Raw genomic sequence first — 14,438 nt, forward strand, 5'->3', positions numbered from 1 at the left:
GATCGACTGAGCTGACTTAATATAGTTAAATACACTTATGTTACTATAAAGAATTTCAAATGAATTAAATTTGTGTCCGTGTTTTTGTACAAAAGTCAAATTATCATTGTGAATAACTGCGACGCCTCCTCCTCTACCAGTTAACCGAGGCTGGTGTATGTAGCTGTATCCAGGAGGACTAGCTTCATTTAGAGCTACATACTCGTCCTGTTTAATCCAAGTTTCTGTTAAACAGAGTATATCAAATTCCTGATCTGTGATAATTTCATTAACTATAACTGCTTTAGATGCGAGAGATCTAATATTTAACAGTCCTAGCTTCAGATCAGAGGTGCCGGCTGCGCATTCAGTCTGATCCAAGTTTGTGGTCTTTATGCTAATTAAATTACTAAAACAGACTTTCTGAGTCTTTCTAAATTTGATTTTAGCTCGGGGAACAGACACAGTCTCAATAGAGTGAACCCTGAGTGACGACTCTATGCAGCTAGCAGACGGTTGGTTTAGCCTGTCTGTCTGCTCCCTGGCCTGGGCTCTGGATTGTCACCGATTAACTAGGCCTCTTCTAAGACTATGAGCTATACTACAAGAAATGAGAGCAGCACCTTCCCGAGTGGGATGGACACCGTCCCGCCCTAACAGGCCAGCTTTGCCCTCAAAGGTCTTCCAATTATCAATAAAGCCCACGTTGTTTTCGGAGCACCACCTGGACATCCAGCGGTTCAGCGACCATAACCTGCTGTAAGTTATGTCACCACGTCTCATTGGGATGGGACCAGAGCATACTACTCCATCGGACATCGCCTTCGCTAATTTAAACACCTCTATAAAGTTACTCTTACTAATCTCTGACTGACGAAGGCGTATATCGTTAGCTCCAGCATGTACTACTATCTTGGAGAACCTGTGCTGTCCTAGAGCCCTAAGATTACCTGCTATGTCCGGTGCTCTGGCTCCCGGGATACACCTAACCACTGCCGCTGGTGCCCCTAAAGGTCTAGCTAATTTCACGTGTCTCAGTATTGAGTCTCCTATAACCAGAGCTCTTTCAGGTTTCTCAGTGGGTGCATCACTGAGGAGAGCAAACCTGTTGGACACGTGAAGCGCAGAAGAGGTGTGCTCCGGTGGGCTAGCCTTAGCGTTAGCTTTGGCTGAACGAGTATGCCGCCGAGTCGTCACCCACTCGCCCCGCTGTGAGGGCTCTAATGCCGGAGTCGGGGGCTGGTTATCTCCGCCTGTGGCACCCAGACTGTCCGCTACAGGAATAACACTGCTCTCACACTCTCTAACCCTCTCTAAAGTCTGGATGCGCTCCTCTAACGCTGATATCTTCTCCGTCAGAGTGCTCACTAACACACACCTATCATAAATAAAATTACCGCTAACGACGGAGGAAGAATGTCTAAACATCCTGCACTCTACACACTGAACAAGCTGAATATTGGACATGATAACGTACCTGAGTCGGAGTTGTAGTTGTTTGGAGCTGAATTCCGTTTGCTGTTTTTAGAAAAAGAAACTCGCGCGTTCTCCAAAAAGCGCAGAAAAAGGCGAAGCCAAATAGTGTGAGATATAAAAACTAGTTGCTATTAATATTATTATTGTATAAATGAAAAAAAAGTATGTAATTTAAACGCTAACACAAACGCAAACTTTCGCGGCAACGATACGAAAACCTTCACACCTGGACCACCGCACCTGTCTGCTGTGAGTGCGGGGGTCCCTCTGTCTCACTCTCTCTGTCGGTCTCACTCTCTCTCTCTGTCTCACTGTCTCTCTGTCTGTCTCACTCTCTCTCTGTCTCACTGTCTCTTTCTCTGTCTGTCTCACTCTCTCTCTCTCTCTGTCTGTCTCACTTTCTCTCTGTCTGTCTCACTCTCTTTCTCTGTCTCACTCTCTCTGTCTGTGTCAATCTCCCTCTCCCTGTCTCTCTCTCTCCCTGTGTCTCTCTCTGTCTCTCTCTCTGTCTGTCTCTCTCTCCCTGTCTCTTTCTCTGTCTGTCTCTCCCTGTCTCTCTCTCTCTTTCCCTCTCTTTTTCTCTCTGTCTGTCTCTCTCTCTCTCTCCCTGTCTCTATCTGTCTCTCTCTTTCTCTCTCTCTCCCTGTCTCTCTTTCTCTCCTTGTCTGTCTCCCTGTGTCTCTCTTTCCCTGTCTGTCTCTCTCCCTGGTCTCTCTCTTTTTTCTGCTGTTGTTCCTCAATTAAAGCACACAAGCGTGACTTATTACAGCATGGAGCATCGCACGCCTCGTGAGTTCAATCAGACACGGCAGCTCGAGCAGGAAAACAAATTCATCTGCTGATGAGCGATATACAGCAAGAAGGTAAATTTATCCTGAGGGATAAAGAACAAGATGAAGAGCTGCATACATATCGACTGTATCCACACACACACACACACACACACACATCGATACATGAATCCCAGAGGACCTGTGCAAGAGTTGATAAATATATTAACACTAAAAGCTTTAATGAGTTTACTCTTTTACTGGAGACTCCAAATTCAAGAGTTTTAGGGTTAATAAATTACAGATCAAAAACTTTAACAGTAAAAAAAAAAAAAGATAGATAGATAGATAGACAGATAGATAGATAGATAGATAGATAGACAGATAGATAGATAGATAGATAGATAGATAGATAGATAGATGCTTTATAGATCTTTCTGGAATTTTTAAACGATTCTAAGTATTTTATTAACATTCTGCACAATTTTGTGTTAATTTGGAGTTTTTAAATCCTTTATTGTGTCATGTTTTAGTGTTAGTTAGTGTTAGAATGTGTAGACACTGTATTTAATGTGTTTAGTGTTTACTGCAGGGTTGTAAAAGTTTAATTTTCTAAAAATTTCTTGTGGCCTTTAAAACTCTTTATAAACTCTTTTAAAACATTTATTAGCTTTAACGTCCATTTATTTATTAAAAAAGAACAGATAAAACAAGATTTTTTTTTTATGAAAACCAAACATATTGATCTCAGTGTTTAAGATGCTGCAAGATCTTTGTGTTAATTTGGAGTTTTTGAAGCATAAACGTAATTTTTTAAATGTTTTTTACACATAGTTCGTGTTTGTAAAAGGTGATTTTTTTTATGTTTGTTGAAGTGTTGATCAAAAATACGAATGCCATTTAAGATTTAATTTCGAGCATCTTAAAGCCAAACTTTGTGTATTTTTCAAATAAGTCAAGTAAGTTCCAATTTTTCCTTTTGAAGGATTTCCAATACAAAAATAATTACTTTAGAAATCTATACAATACACTGTTGTGTTAAAGTCTAAAGTGTTGTAGTTTATGTTAAACGTCAAGGTGTTCGGAGAACCTCAGCACTGAGAGGTCTGAGAGTCAGCTCCTCTAACTGATCGCATCAACACGGCCAGAGCAGTCGCACTGCACTCGCACCTGAGCTACAGAGCGCTTTCACCTGGAGCACATCGCAAACACCGCTACGTCTCATACAGCAGGTCTGCTCTCAGCTCTAACACTGAACATTCCTCAAAGCCTGATCGGGAAGCCTCGCATGTTCTCATGCTGATGTCGCACATCTGTGTGTGTATTAGCTTATCGTCTTTTTAACTGGACTCAGCAGCTGTGTTTCCGAACCCCTTTGGTGTTTCACAGCTTTGTGATTGTTGTGGAAGTTGCCGTGCAGGACGCACAGTGTTTGGTTAACGTGTCTGCTCCGTCCCTAATCAACATATTTTGACATTTTGTGGTCTGAACTCGCAAGTTGGTTTAACTTTAAGTTTTTAGGATGTTTGTGAGATGCTTGTACTTTCATCTCCGCTGAAAAGAACCTCCACCAAATCTTCTCACTCTTCACTTCTCCACTCAGTTCTTCCACTAGCATCTAATTCCACAACAAGACTAGCACGCTAGCACAGTCACCGCGCTGCACGTGGCTTCATCGCTGGCCTGCTGCGCTCACTCACACTCTTGCCTTTTTAGAGGTTTGCTGCCTATCTTATCTAACGGAGGCTATTGATGGTAACTGGCAACATTCGAGCACTAATACTATTTGTTTGTTTTGTTAATTTCGCTGTGTAAGAGATTAAACGTCCAGCTGCAGAAGGGGGTGGAGCCACTTAAACAGGTACACAGCTGTGAGGTAGCAGGTCCTGTTTAAATTACACTCTTTTAAAAAATCATATTGTGATTATTTTGACATATATTGTGATTCAAGTATTGCAATATTATACTAATAAAGGTACGTACCAACGATAAAAACTCATAACTCATAAAATACGTAAAATAGTGACTCTGTGTAGTATCTCTAGAACAATTCCCAACTACTGTATTACTTGTAAGAATTTGCAGTCTTTTGCAGTAAAGTAAATGTTTGTGAGTAAATTATTGTTAATTTCTAGCACAAACACCCAAATATTATAAACCTGTTACCTGCAGGCTTTTAGTGCATTTTGTTCACTTCATAATTCCATTCAATTCACTTCCTAACCCTTTTACTCACTCACTCACTCACTCACTCCTATACGGCTTTATCCTGTATTCAGGCTCGCGGGGGCTGGAGCCCATCCCAGGAGACTTAGGGCACGAGGCGGGGTACACCCTGGTTAGGGTGCCAATGCATCGCAGGGCACACACACACATACACACACTCACACACCCATTCACACACTAGAGGTAATTTGGGAACGCCAGTTAGCCTTACCTGCATATCTTTGGACTGTGGAAGGAAACCGGAGTGCGTGGAGGAAACCCATCAATCACAGGAATAATAACCCTTTTACACTTATATTGAACATAATGTCACCCAGTCTCTACAGCATTTATCCTGAACAGGGCCTGGAGTCTATCCCAGAAGAACTCGGGTCCGAGGCAGAGTACATATCCAGGACACACACACACACACACACACACACACACATATTAACACACTATAGGCAAGTTTGGGAATTTCCAAGTCGTCTCATCTGCAGGTCTTTGGTCAGTAGGTGGAAACCAGTCACGAGGAGAACATACAAACTCCATGCACACAGACTCAAGGCGGGAATCAAACCCTTGACCCTGGAGGTGCGAGATGACAGTGCTAACCACTACACCACTGTACCGCCTGATTAAGTGGCACTAAGTCACGTCACGTTTTGTGCAGTTTTTGTCTGCGACATCAGCATCGAGTCAAACAGCATCCAGCAGCATATCAGCGCCATACCGCTCTACCGTGTGCTTTTCATTCAGGCAGCTAGCAGGACGTTACCGTACTGTAATAAGTCACCATGTTCACATTTGTGATGAAGTTAAATTGACTGATGTCATGGTGTGCTTAAAACCAATCTGGCAACGTATCCGCCTCCCCTCCTCCTCTTCCTCCTTCTCCTCTTCCTCTGATGCTGCTGCTGATTTTCCCTCAGAGCTGCACAGAGCTGCAGGAGAGTGGGATCAGGAGCTGGGAGTGTGAGCACGGACACGACTACATGCAGGGAGCATTAATCAAACACCCAGTCGCGCAGAGAACAATGTACTGAGAGAAAGACACTGAGAGTGAGACAGAGCGACACACACACACACACACACAGAGGTGGTTTTATCAGATGAATTGGGACAGTTCCTCAGAGGAAGAGCAAACACTTTACTGCACCTGAACAAGTGAGTTACACTCGATATTTTACTTCTATATGTTAGTGTATAAATCCTATTTATCTTGGTTTGTTATTACTCTTGTACTATTGTTATTAATCAGAGTGTCTTATTAATATTGATGCATTTATCCCTGTATTGATAGATATTTATATATATATTTATAATATAGCTTATGATAAATAAGCCAAAGTGTAAACCATAACATAGTTTTATAAATGTATAAATCGTTAGGATCGAGCATAATGACAAAAATATGTGTACTACATATGCAGTTCATACAGTGTGTACACACTCAGGACAAAAGGGGGACTTATTTACTTTGCTGTGTAAGAGGGTGAGGGTTTCACTAGGGGGAAACCGTCAAGTGTACACTTTCAGCGCCTTCAGGGTGTCTTATGGAGGAAGGTACATGTAGTGACCTTTAAAAACCGATCATTACCCAATTGTGTACTTTAAATTATTTGAAAGGTCAGTTTAACAACGTCCTGCTGAAAGATACATGAAGGTGAAGATCAGGTTAGAGCTTGAGTGACATGGAGAAGGCTACAGGTGTGTCACGTTCATGTATATAACTGAAAGACCGAGGTGAGGAGTTTATACCACACGGGCGTGAACATGTGAGACACAAGACACTTGGGGTCGAGCAGTTATGGAAATATAATCCCTGCGGAGATACAGTGTGACGGAGCCCCAAGCTGGAGATTAGCCGCTGCAGTATAAACACTTGTTCCTTCACCAGCACCTTTTTTTTTCTCTCTACACGTTAATAAGACAAGAATCTCAGTTTGTCAGAGGAGCGTAAACTCCTCTGTACTTTAGATGTGTGAAACTCACCTTCTCAGCTCTACCTCTGACACTGGAGACTCCTTCCCACAAACATCTCCTCACGTTAGGAAAACTTCTTCATTTCAACAAGTTCATGTACTTTATGTGTGTATTATTTATCAGTTTATTATATATATGAGCTGAATCCATAATGATTAGAGCAAGCGCATTAATATAAATCAGCACTACTGTTGATCAATCAGCGTCTAGAATTCAGCAGCAGTGTGAAGAGAATAAGAAGCAGAAGAACAGAGCGGCTGCAGAAGGACAGAACATCATGATAATTACTTATTATATATATATTTAATAAATAAGAATTATCTAGTTAAATGTAAGATTATTTATATATAGGTTGTACTTTATATGCTGCACATTCATGCAGGTGAAATAAATGCATAATATGATGCAAATTTTAAAAGCAATTTATAAATGCAAATTAGTGAACTGAACTGAGCAAATGAAACATGGGATATTATTTGAAATGCACTTATTCATCGTTAAGATAAATTAGATTGTTCCTCATGTGATTAGAATAAATTTAGATAAAGGAAAATATCTTCACAAAGCCAGAAATAGTTTCCACAGTGTGAGTAAACGAACGCAGCTCTGAACGTCATTTAATACGATTATAATACCCTGTGATATTTATTACATTGTAACTAACATTTTGGCAGCTTTGGCTAAGACTTGTTTCATCATTATTTCAGTAAGTCCACTTTATTTTTCTACATTATTATCTGGACATATCTGCTCTCATTTGTTTATATTAAATAAAAATCTCTAAGTTTCAGTGTTTCTGTTTCTGAGCTCCACCGGCGTAATTAATTCTGCTGTAATTGACGTTAGTACACAGGAAATGCGATGCGCTGTGGTCGCGGTGCCGAGAAACCGCTTGAGGCTAAACACGCTCGTGTGCACATTATTCATCCAGATTAGCGTGACTGAGATCCCACTGACGCTGAGCGGGCGGAATGTTTTAGAAGTTTACCCTTCCTGTCGCGTGCTCTACTTCACACCGTTGGGTTTTATGACTCTGGATCATCTGCTTTACAGATTTTATAGTGATAAACATGTGATGTTGATTTTAAAAGCCCTACAAGATGCTGATGTAACTTTGTCACAATGCTAGCCGTCTTCCTAACATTCTTGGTTAATTAGCAAAGTGTTACCAAAACAGCTAGTCAGGGATTTAGCATTTTACAAAATCACCACAATACAAAACCTGGCAAGAATTTAAACTCTGGCTGCATTACAAATTTGATAGATTTAGGATTTAAGATGTTTGTTGATAATGTGAGGCGCTAACGAGCTGCTAGCGGTCGGTTTTGCAGACCGTCTGTGTTGTGGCTGCTGTTGGGATTTTGATTGACGCAGAATGAATAAAATTGAAAGGAATCAATACCACATCCCTGATTTTATTACTCGCGCTGTGGCCGTGAGCGAACCTGAACCCCTGAACACTGACAACAGGAAGTAAACAGGAAGTAAACAGGAAGTAAACCCCTGTTCCTTAATGACCTGAATGTCAGTGCTGCTCCTGAGGAGATCATCATTCCAGTAAGGTCTGTTTCTGAGCTGGGAGCTGAACTTCTGTAGCTTGCTCACTACCTAAAACACACAGATTCACTGTAATGTACTCCACATCTGATCAAACTCTCTCTAAACGTCAGAATATTAGACTTTCCCTTTTACACCACAACAGTTTGCTGAGTGATGAATCCTGCGCTCTGATTGGTCAGAAGGTGTTGATCAATTCTCTCTAACAGCAGCCCAGACAGTAGCGCAGGCTTATATTAATGCTCTCGCTCTGATACGTTATGGTCGCCATAGTAACAGCTCATTCGCAGGAACGTGGAAAGCGCACGCTCCACTAATACTACACAGATTAATAAACGTGTGTAACGGATGATACGGCAAGTTATGGAACATCAGCGCTGTGAAGCAGTCAGGGGTCAACGTTGTAGCTCTTCAGGACAGAGGAGTTTACACTTGTTTTGCCAGTAATTCAATTGTTTGTAGCCGCTGTAACACACACCACACACACACACACACACACACCTGCAGTTTGACTCAGACTGAGCAATCGTCATATATCCATTTATTTTAACTGTTTTTAAAGTTTATTTTCGACCCTGAGTGATAGATCGTCCATCAGGTCCTAAATCCACCACATTCCTGTTACTGCCAGTCGTAAGGCTCCTCACGAAGCTGTCTGATTAGGAACACCAGCAGCAGCTGCACAGGAGCCTCCATCCTCCACAGCCTCCATCCTCCATCGCCTCATCTGAATCTCTGTCACCGTTTAGCAAATTAAGAGCACAGATCCAACTCAAATCCCATAATAAGCTGAAAGAGGGATCACCCCGGGCCATAATTAACGCCCAAGTGAAGAGAGCAGAGACAAGAATTCCTCACGAGACACTGCGTTCTTTTTCTCAGGGGGAAAAGGAAACTTCTGAAGGACTTTAGAGAACCGTGCCGGATCTCAGGAGGGCGGTAACACCGTCTCTAATGGCAGACCATTAGCAGCTTAACTGCTCAGAGACATTGTTCTTACTCTTCTTCTCTTTATAAAGTGTTTTTGTGTTTCAGCTTTTAAAATAATTCTGTGGGATAAGAGTGCAGTCGTTCAGGCTCAGAGTGGTACCTGTGTGCAAAGTGTGTCCCCGAGTCTACGTTTTAAACAAATCAACAGATCTGGCAACCTTCAGGTGTTTTGAGTAGGAGCTCACATTGTAACACCGCACCACACTGGTGTGACTGGTCACTAAGAAATAGTCAGATGTTTTCCTTCTGATAAAACCAGCAGAAGTCAACCAATCTGTGAATCTGGAATTATTGACAGTCACGTAGGAGCTTGGAACGCAGAAGCCACACCCCCTTACCCTTGCTCTCGTATCTACTCTGTTATCGCGGTTAAAGGGCGAGGTCCCGCTGACCTGACTGGTCTGAAGCAGCGTGATCCACCCGAGGACTGATATCCCTCCTGAAGAGCTTCACTTCTCCGTCCACACCTCAACTCCACAGAGCCAGGATCGCCCGATACTTGATATGCAGCACACACACACACACACACACACACACACACACTACATATTAAATTGTAGAAATGAGGTAACGGAGGTGAAGGTAATATCGCAGTAGAAGTATGTATTTTAGATGCAGCTCGTCACCTCATATCAGCTGCAAGGTTTTATAGGAAATGAATGCACTTATTGTTTACTGTTTACAGGAATTAAAATGGGATTTGGATTTAATTGTCTAATCTGTGAGTAATAACGTCAGTCTTTCTCCTGTTCGCTACAGCGACTCATCTGTGTAAAGCAGATAAACAGAGAGTTGCTGATTAAAATAAACGCTTTTCATTGTCAGGTTGATGGTGTCCTGGCACGTTTATCAAAAGGCTTCACAAACAGAAGGAATAATAATTAGACTGATAGAAACTGCCTCGTATGCCTGTAAATCCTCTGAGAGCTGATTTTATTTCATCACATATCACAGCTAATAAACATCATATCTCACTAACGAGACTTCTGCATCCAACAGTCACATAAAAAACAACGTCTTGTGGAAAGAGTGGCTGTGTCTCAGATCACATCCTGGTCCTTTAAAGTGATTGTATTATTGATTATAATGCTGCTGTTACATGGTCTGTTTGTCCACCATTAGCACTGTCACCATAGGCACACCCTGGGCCCACCCTGAGGTCACACTGAGCCCACCCTGAACCTACCCTGAGCCCACCCTGAACCCACACTGAGGTCACACTGTGCCCACCCTGAGGCCACCCTGGGCCCACCCTGAGGTCACACTGAGCCCACCCTAAGGCCACCCTGAACCCACCCTGAAGCCACACTGTGCCCAGCCTGAGGCCACCCTGAACCCACCCTGAGGTCACACTGTGCCCACCCTGAACCTACCCTGAGGCCACCCTGAACCCACCCTGAGGTCACACTGAGCCCACCCTGAGGTCACACTGAGCCCACCCTGAACCTACCCTAAGGCCACCCTGAACCCACACTGAGGTCACACTGTTCCCACCCTGAGGCCCCCCTGAGCCCTCTCTGAGGTCACACTGTGCCCACCCTGAACCCACCCTGAACCCACCCTGAGGTTAAACCTTCCTCCTTAAGTTTACACTGAGGCCACACTGAGACCTGTACTGAGGCATTGCTCAGCCCTGCCCTTAGCCCTGCCCTTAGCCCTGCCCTTAGCCACGCTCTGAGCACTTATCCCAGCCATGCTCTCAGCCTGCACTAAGGCCACCCCAACACAACACAGAGCCTACACTAAAGCCACTGTGAGCCCACCATAAGCCCACCCTGAGCCCTGCCCTCAGCTATGCTCTGAGTCTACAGTGAGGCCACACTAATGCCCCCCGGAGACCCACCCTGAGGCCTCCCTTAGCCCTGCTCTCAGCCATGCTCTGAGGCCACCCTGAGAACCTTTTCTCTTGGCTGTGTACCAAGTGCCAGTATTATTTAGGTGAGTGTGTATGAGTGTGGTATTGCATTCTTGTGTTTGTTTGAGTGTGTGTGTGTGTGTGTGTGTGTGTGTGTGAGAGAGAGAGAGAGAGAGAGAGAGAGAGAGCAGGAGGCTTATATAAATGCAGGTGAAAAGGTAATTATGCAGATGAGAGTGTGGGTGTGGAGAGAGAGAGAGAATTGAGATCCACTAAACGCTAATGAACTTGTGATCAGGATGAAACATGCACCGTTTATTGTGTGTGTGTGTGCGTGTGTGTGTGTGTGTGTGTGTGTGTGTGTAAACACATCTCAAGTGGTTACCCCCCCCCTCCTCTCTCTCCATCTATTCTCACTACTTTTGTCTCTAATTTTCTGTCTGTCTGTCTGTCTGTCTCCCTCTCTCTCTCTGTTTCTCTCATCTCAGTTCTTCTTTTTCCTTTTTGTAGCTCTGATCCATTCATAATCAGTTAGTATCTCCGGCTCTCTTTGTCCTCTCTCAAGGAGGAATGTGATGGGTAATGGAACAGATTCGTAAGTGCTTCTCCTCCATCTGTCTCCCTTCATCTCTGTATATATATATATATATATATATATATATATATATATATATAAATAACTGTATTTATTATATAATATATTTAAATTTATTTACTCTTTTCTCAATTTCATGTCAGTAAAAGATGGATTCTGAAGAGCAAACACACACACACACACACACATCTGGGACATTTGAGTGTCTCTTGACGCTTTGAGGCCAGTTGGTGACATTTTACGACTCCTGCATTAAAATGTCCCGGCGCTGTGACGTCACGTTGGAAGGGAAAGGACACAGATGCTCTCGGTGGCGGAGTAACTCGATAAACTCCTCACGTCATAACCGTGATACATTCCCAACTGATATTACAGATTACAATAGCCTTGTCTTTCTCTCTCTCTCTCTCTCTCTCTCTCTTCTTCTAACTGACTCTCTCTGTCTGTCTCTCTTTCTATCTGTCTTACACTCCTTATCTCTATCTGTCTGTCTCTCTTTCTGTCTCTCACCCTCTGTGTGTCTCTCTCTGTTTCTCTTTTTATTTTTGTCTCTCTCTCTCTCTCTCTCTCTCTGTCTGTCTCTCCCTCTGATGCATGTGTGTGTAGAGTTTAGTGGGTGTTTTTAAAAAAAGAGCAGTGTGCAAGTGTATAAGGTTTCAGCAAAATGAAAATACTGTGTGTGTGTGTGTGTGTGTGTGTGTGTTTTGCGACTGTTTATTCTTATCTATCTGTTTTTATCCCACACACATCCTTTGTTTTTCCTTCTGTTGTTTCATCACCTACTATCTATCTATCTATCTATCTATCTATCCTTCTATCTATCTATCTATCTATCTATCTATCTATCTATCTATCTATCTATCTATCTATCACACACTTGCTCTGTCACTGCTGCTGCACTGTAACCTGTCGGTTCTCTCGCTTCATCACTCGGGTAAAGTGTTTATATTGTTCTTGTCCTTGAACTCTAACGCTCCTCCACACACTCACTCCTGTTCTGTCCTCGCTGTCAGTGTGTGATGAACTGTAATCACTCTTTGTGCTTTTGTTACAGACATTGACAGCGCCCCCTGCTGGACCAAAGGACAGTCTGTGGGTGTGTGTGTGTGTGTGTGTGTGTGTGTGCATGAGTGTGTGTGTGTGTGTGCATGAGTGTGGGTTGAGCCTGGCAGGTCATGAGCGGCATAAAGAGCCAATTCGGACAGGATGTGGAGAAGCAGGGCATCAAACTGCCAAAGAAATGGAACGACAGCAGCAGTAAGGTGAGGTTCAGGTGGCCTACAAGCTTCCAGTCATCATGAAGCTGTGTTCACTTTCTGCTCCCTTTAGTCTGTTAATAGTTATGGTTCACACCCTTTACTACTCTATTTCGCCTTCTACCTCTCAGCTCTATCTCCCTGTGATAAATGATATTTAAACATTCTGTTCATTAAAGAAAGGGCAGTTTAAGGCAGTTTGTTTGGCTCCAGGTTCAGGAGAAAGTCGTTTAAACCCGAGCTGAAGTTTTAGGGGTAATAAACAGTTCACAGCGGTTTTCATGACCTGCTGCTTCTCTTCTCTTCCATTTCTCATCCAGTTGTTCTTTACTTTACCTTTGCAGATCCCTACAGACCGGACCATGGTCGTGGGAGGGGGCGTGGCTGTAGGAGGAGGGGGTGTGGCTGTGAGCGGGGACTGTACAGAAATTTCTCGCAAGCGTAGACAACGTTATGTGGAAAAAGACGGAAAGTGCAACGTGCATCACGGGAACGTGCGTGAGACGTACCGCTACCTAACGGACATTTTCACTACCCTCGTGGACCTGAAGTGGCGTTTTAACCTGCTGGTGTTCACTCTGGTCTACACCACCACCTGGATCTTCTTTGGGCTGATTTGGTGGCTCATCGCATACGCCCGTGGTGACCTCGAGCACACAGATGATGGGGAGTGGACGCCGTGCGTGGCCAACCTCAACGGCTTCGTCTCGGCTTTCCTGTTCTCCATCGAGACGGAGACGACCATTGGCTACGGCTACCGCGTCATCACGGAGAAATGTCCCGAGGGCATCGCGCTGCTGCTGGTGCAGGCCATCCTCGGCTCCATCGTGAACGCTTTTATGGTGGGCTGCATGTTCGTGAAGATCTCGCAGCCCAAGAAGCGTGCAGAGACGCTCATGTTCTCACAGAACGCTGTCATTTCTATGCGTGATAACAAACTGTGCTTGATGTTCCGTGTAGGAGATTTACGCAACTCACACATCGTGGAAGCATCGATACGAGCCAAGCTGATCCGCTCCAAGCAGACAAAGGAAGGAGAGTTTATCCCGCTGAATCAGACCGATATCAACGTGGGGTTTGAAACTGGCGATGATCGGCTCTTCCTCGTATCTCCGCTTATCATCTGCCATGAGTTTAATGAGAGCAGCCCGTTCTGGGACATCTCACAGGAGCAGCTGGCGCGGGAAGAGTTTGAGATCGTGGTCATTCTTGAGGGAATGGTGGAGGCCACAGGTGAGCCGTGCGGTACAATGCCTGTCTTAGGTTGTACAGCGATACTGTATGTGTGGTAGCTATATAGATCATTTTCCCCATGCTTTTAGATTTAGAAGACTGATCAAGTACATACAGATAGTCCCCTACTTACGAACAAGTTCTGTTCCGGGAGCACGTTCATTTGTTCTTAAGTCGGACAAAGTAAGTCTTATACGCAACTCACCTGAATAAATCTGTTTGCTTTCCCAACACTGCCTTAATGTGACCAAAAACTTTAATCGCGTCCAAGGAAATAAATCCCAGTGAAATGTCATCTTAGCGCCTTTAAATTGCGAGGGGAATCATGGACGCCATTTTGTCTTAGAGCTGTTTTCCACTGTATTGGACTGTAAACTTTGTTTTGTTGAGGATTTTCCAAAATTAGTGTTTCTCCACCATCAGAACAGCTTCACAGGACAGATATTTTCTATCCTGTAAAGTGCTCCTGAATTGATTCACTGAAACCGGTGAGGCCGACTGATTTCTCCTGCACACACACACAGACACACACACAT

General features: G+C 43.7%; 1 protein-coding gene across 1 annotated transcript in view; it reads left to right on the top strand.

Moving 5' to 3' along the window:
• The first annotated feature begins 5,380 nt into the window (after nt 1-5,380).
• Nucleotides 5,381-14,438, top strand: part of kcnj21 (potassium inwardly rectifying channel subfamily J member 21) — a 14,333-nt gene continuing 5,275 nt past the window's right edge. The window contains exons 1-3 of the mRNA XM_053490727.1: nt 5,381-5,597; nt 12,468-12,675; nt 13,014-13,902. Of these exons, the coding sequence (XP_053346702.1) occupies nt 12,589-12,675; nt 13,014-13,902 (976 nt within the window). The 5' untranslated portion in view covers nt 5,381-5,597; nt 12,468-12,588. The remainder of the gene's footprint in view (nt 5,598-12,467; nt 12,676-13,013; nt 13,903-14,438) is intronic.

Source organism: Clarias gariepinus, unplaced genomic scaffold (assembly GCF_024256425.1).
Source record: "Clarias gariepinus isolate MV-2021 ecotype Netherlands unplaced genomic scaffold, CGAR_prim_01v2 scaffold_30, whole genome shotgun sequence".
Taxonomy (NCBI): Eukaryota; Metazoa; Chordata; class Actinopteri; order Siluriformes; family Clariidae; genus Clarias; species Clarias gariepinus.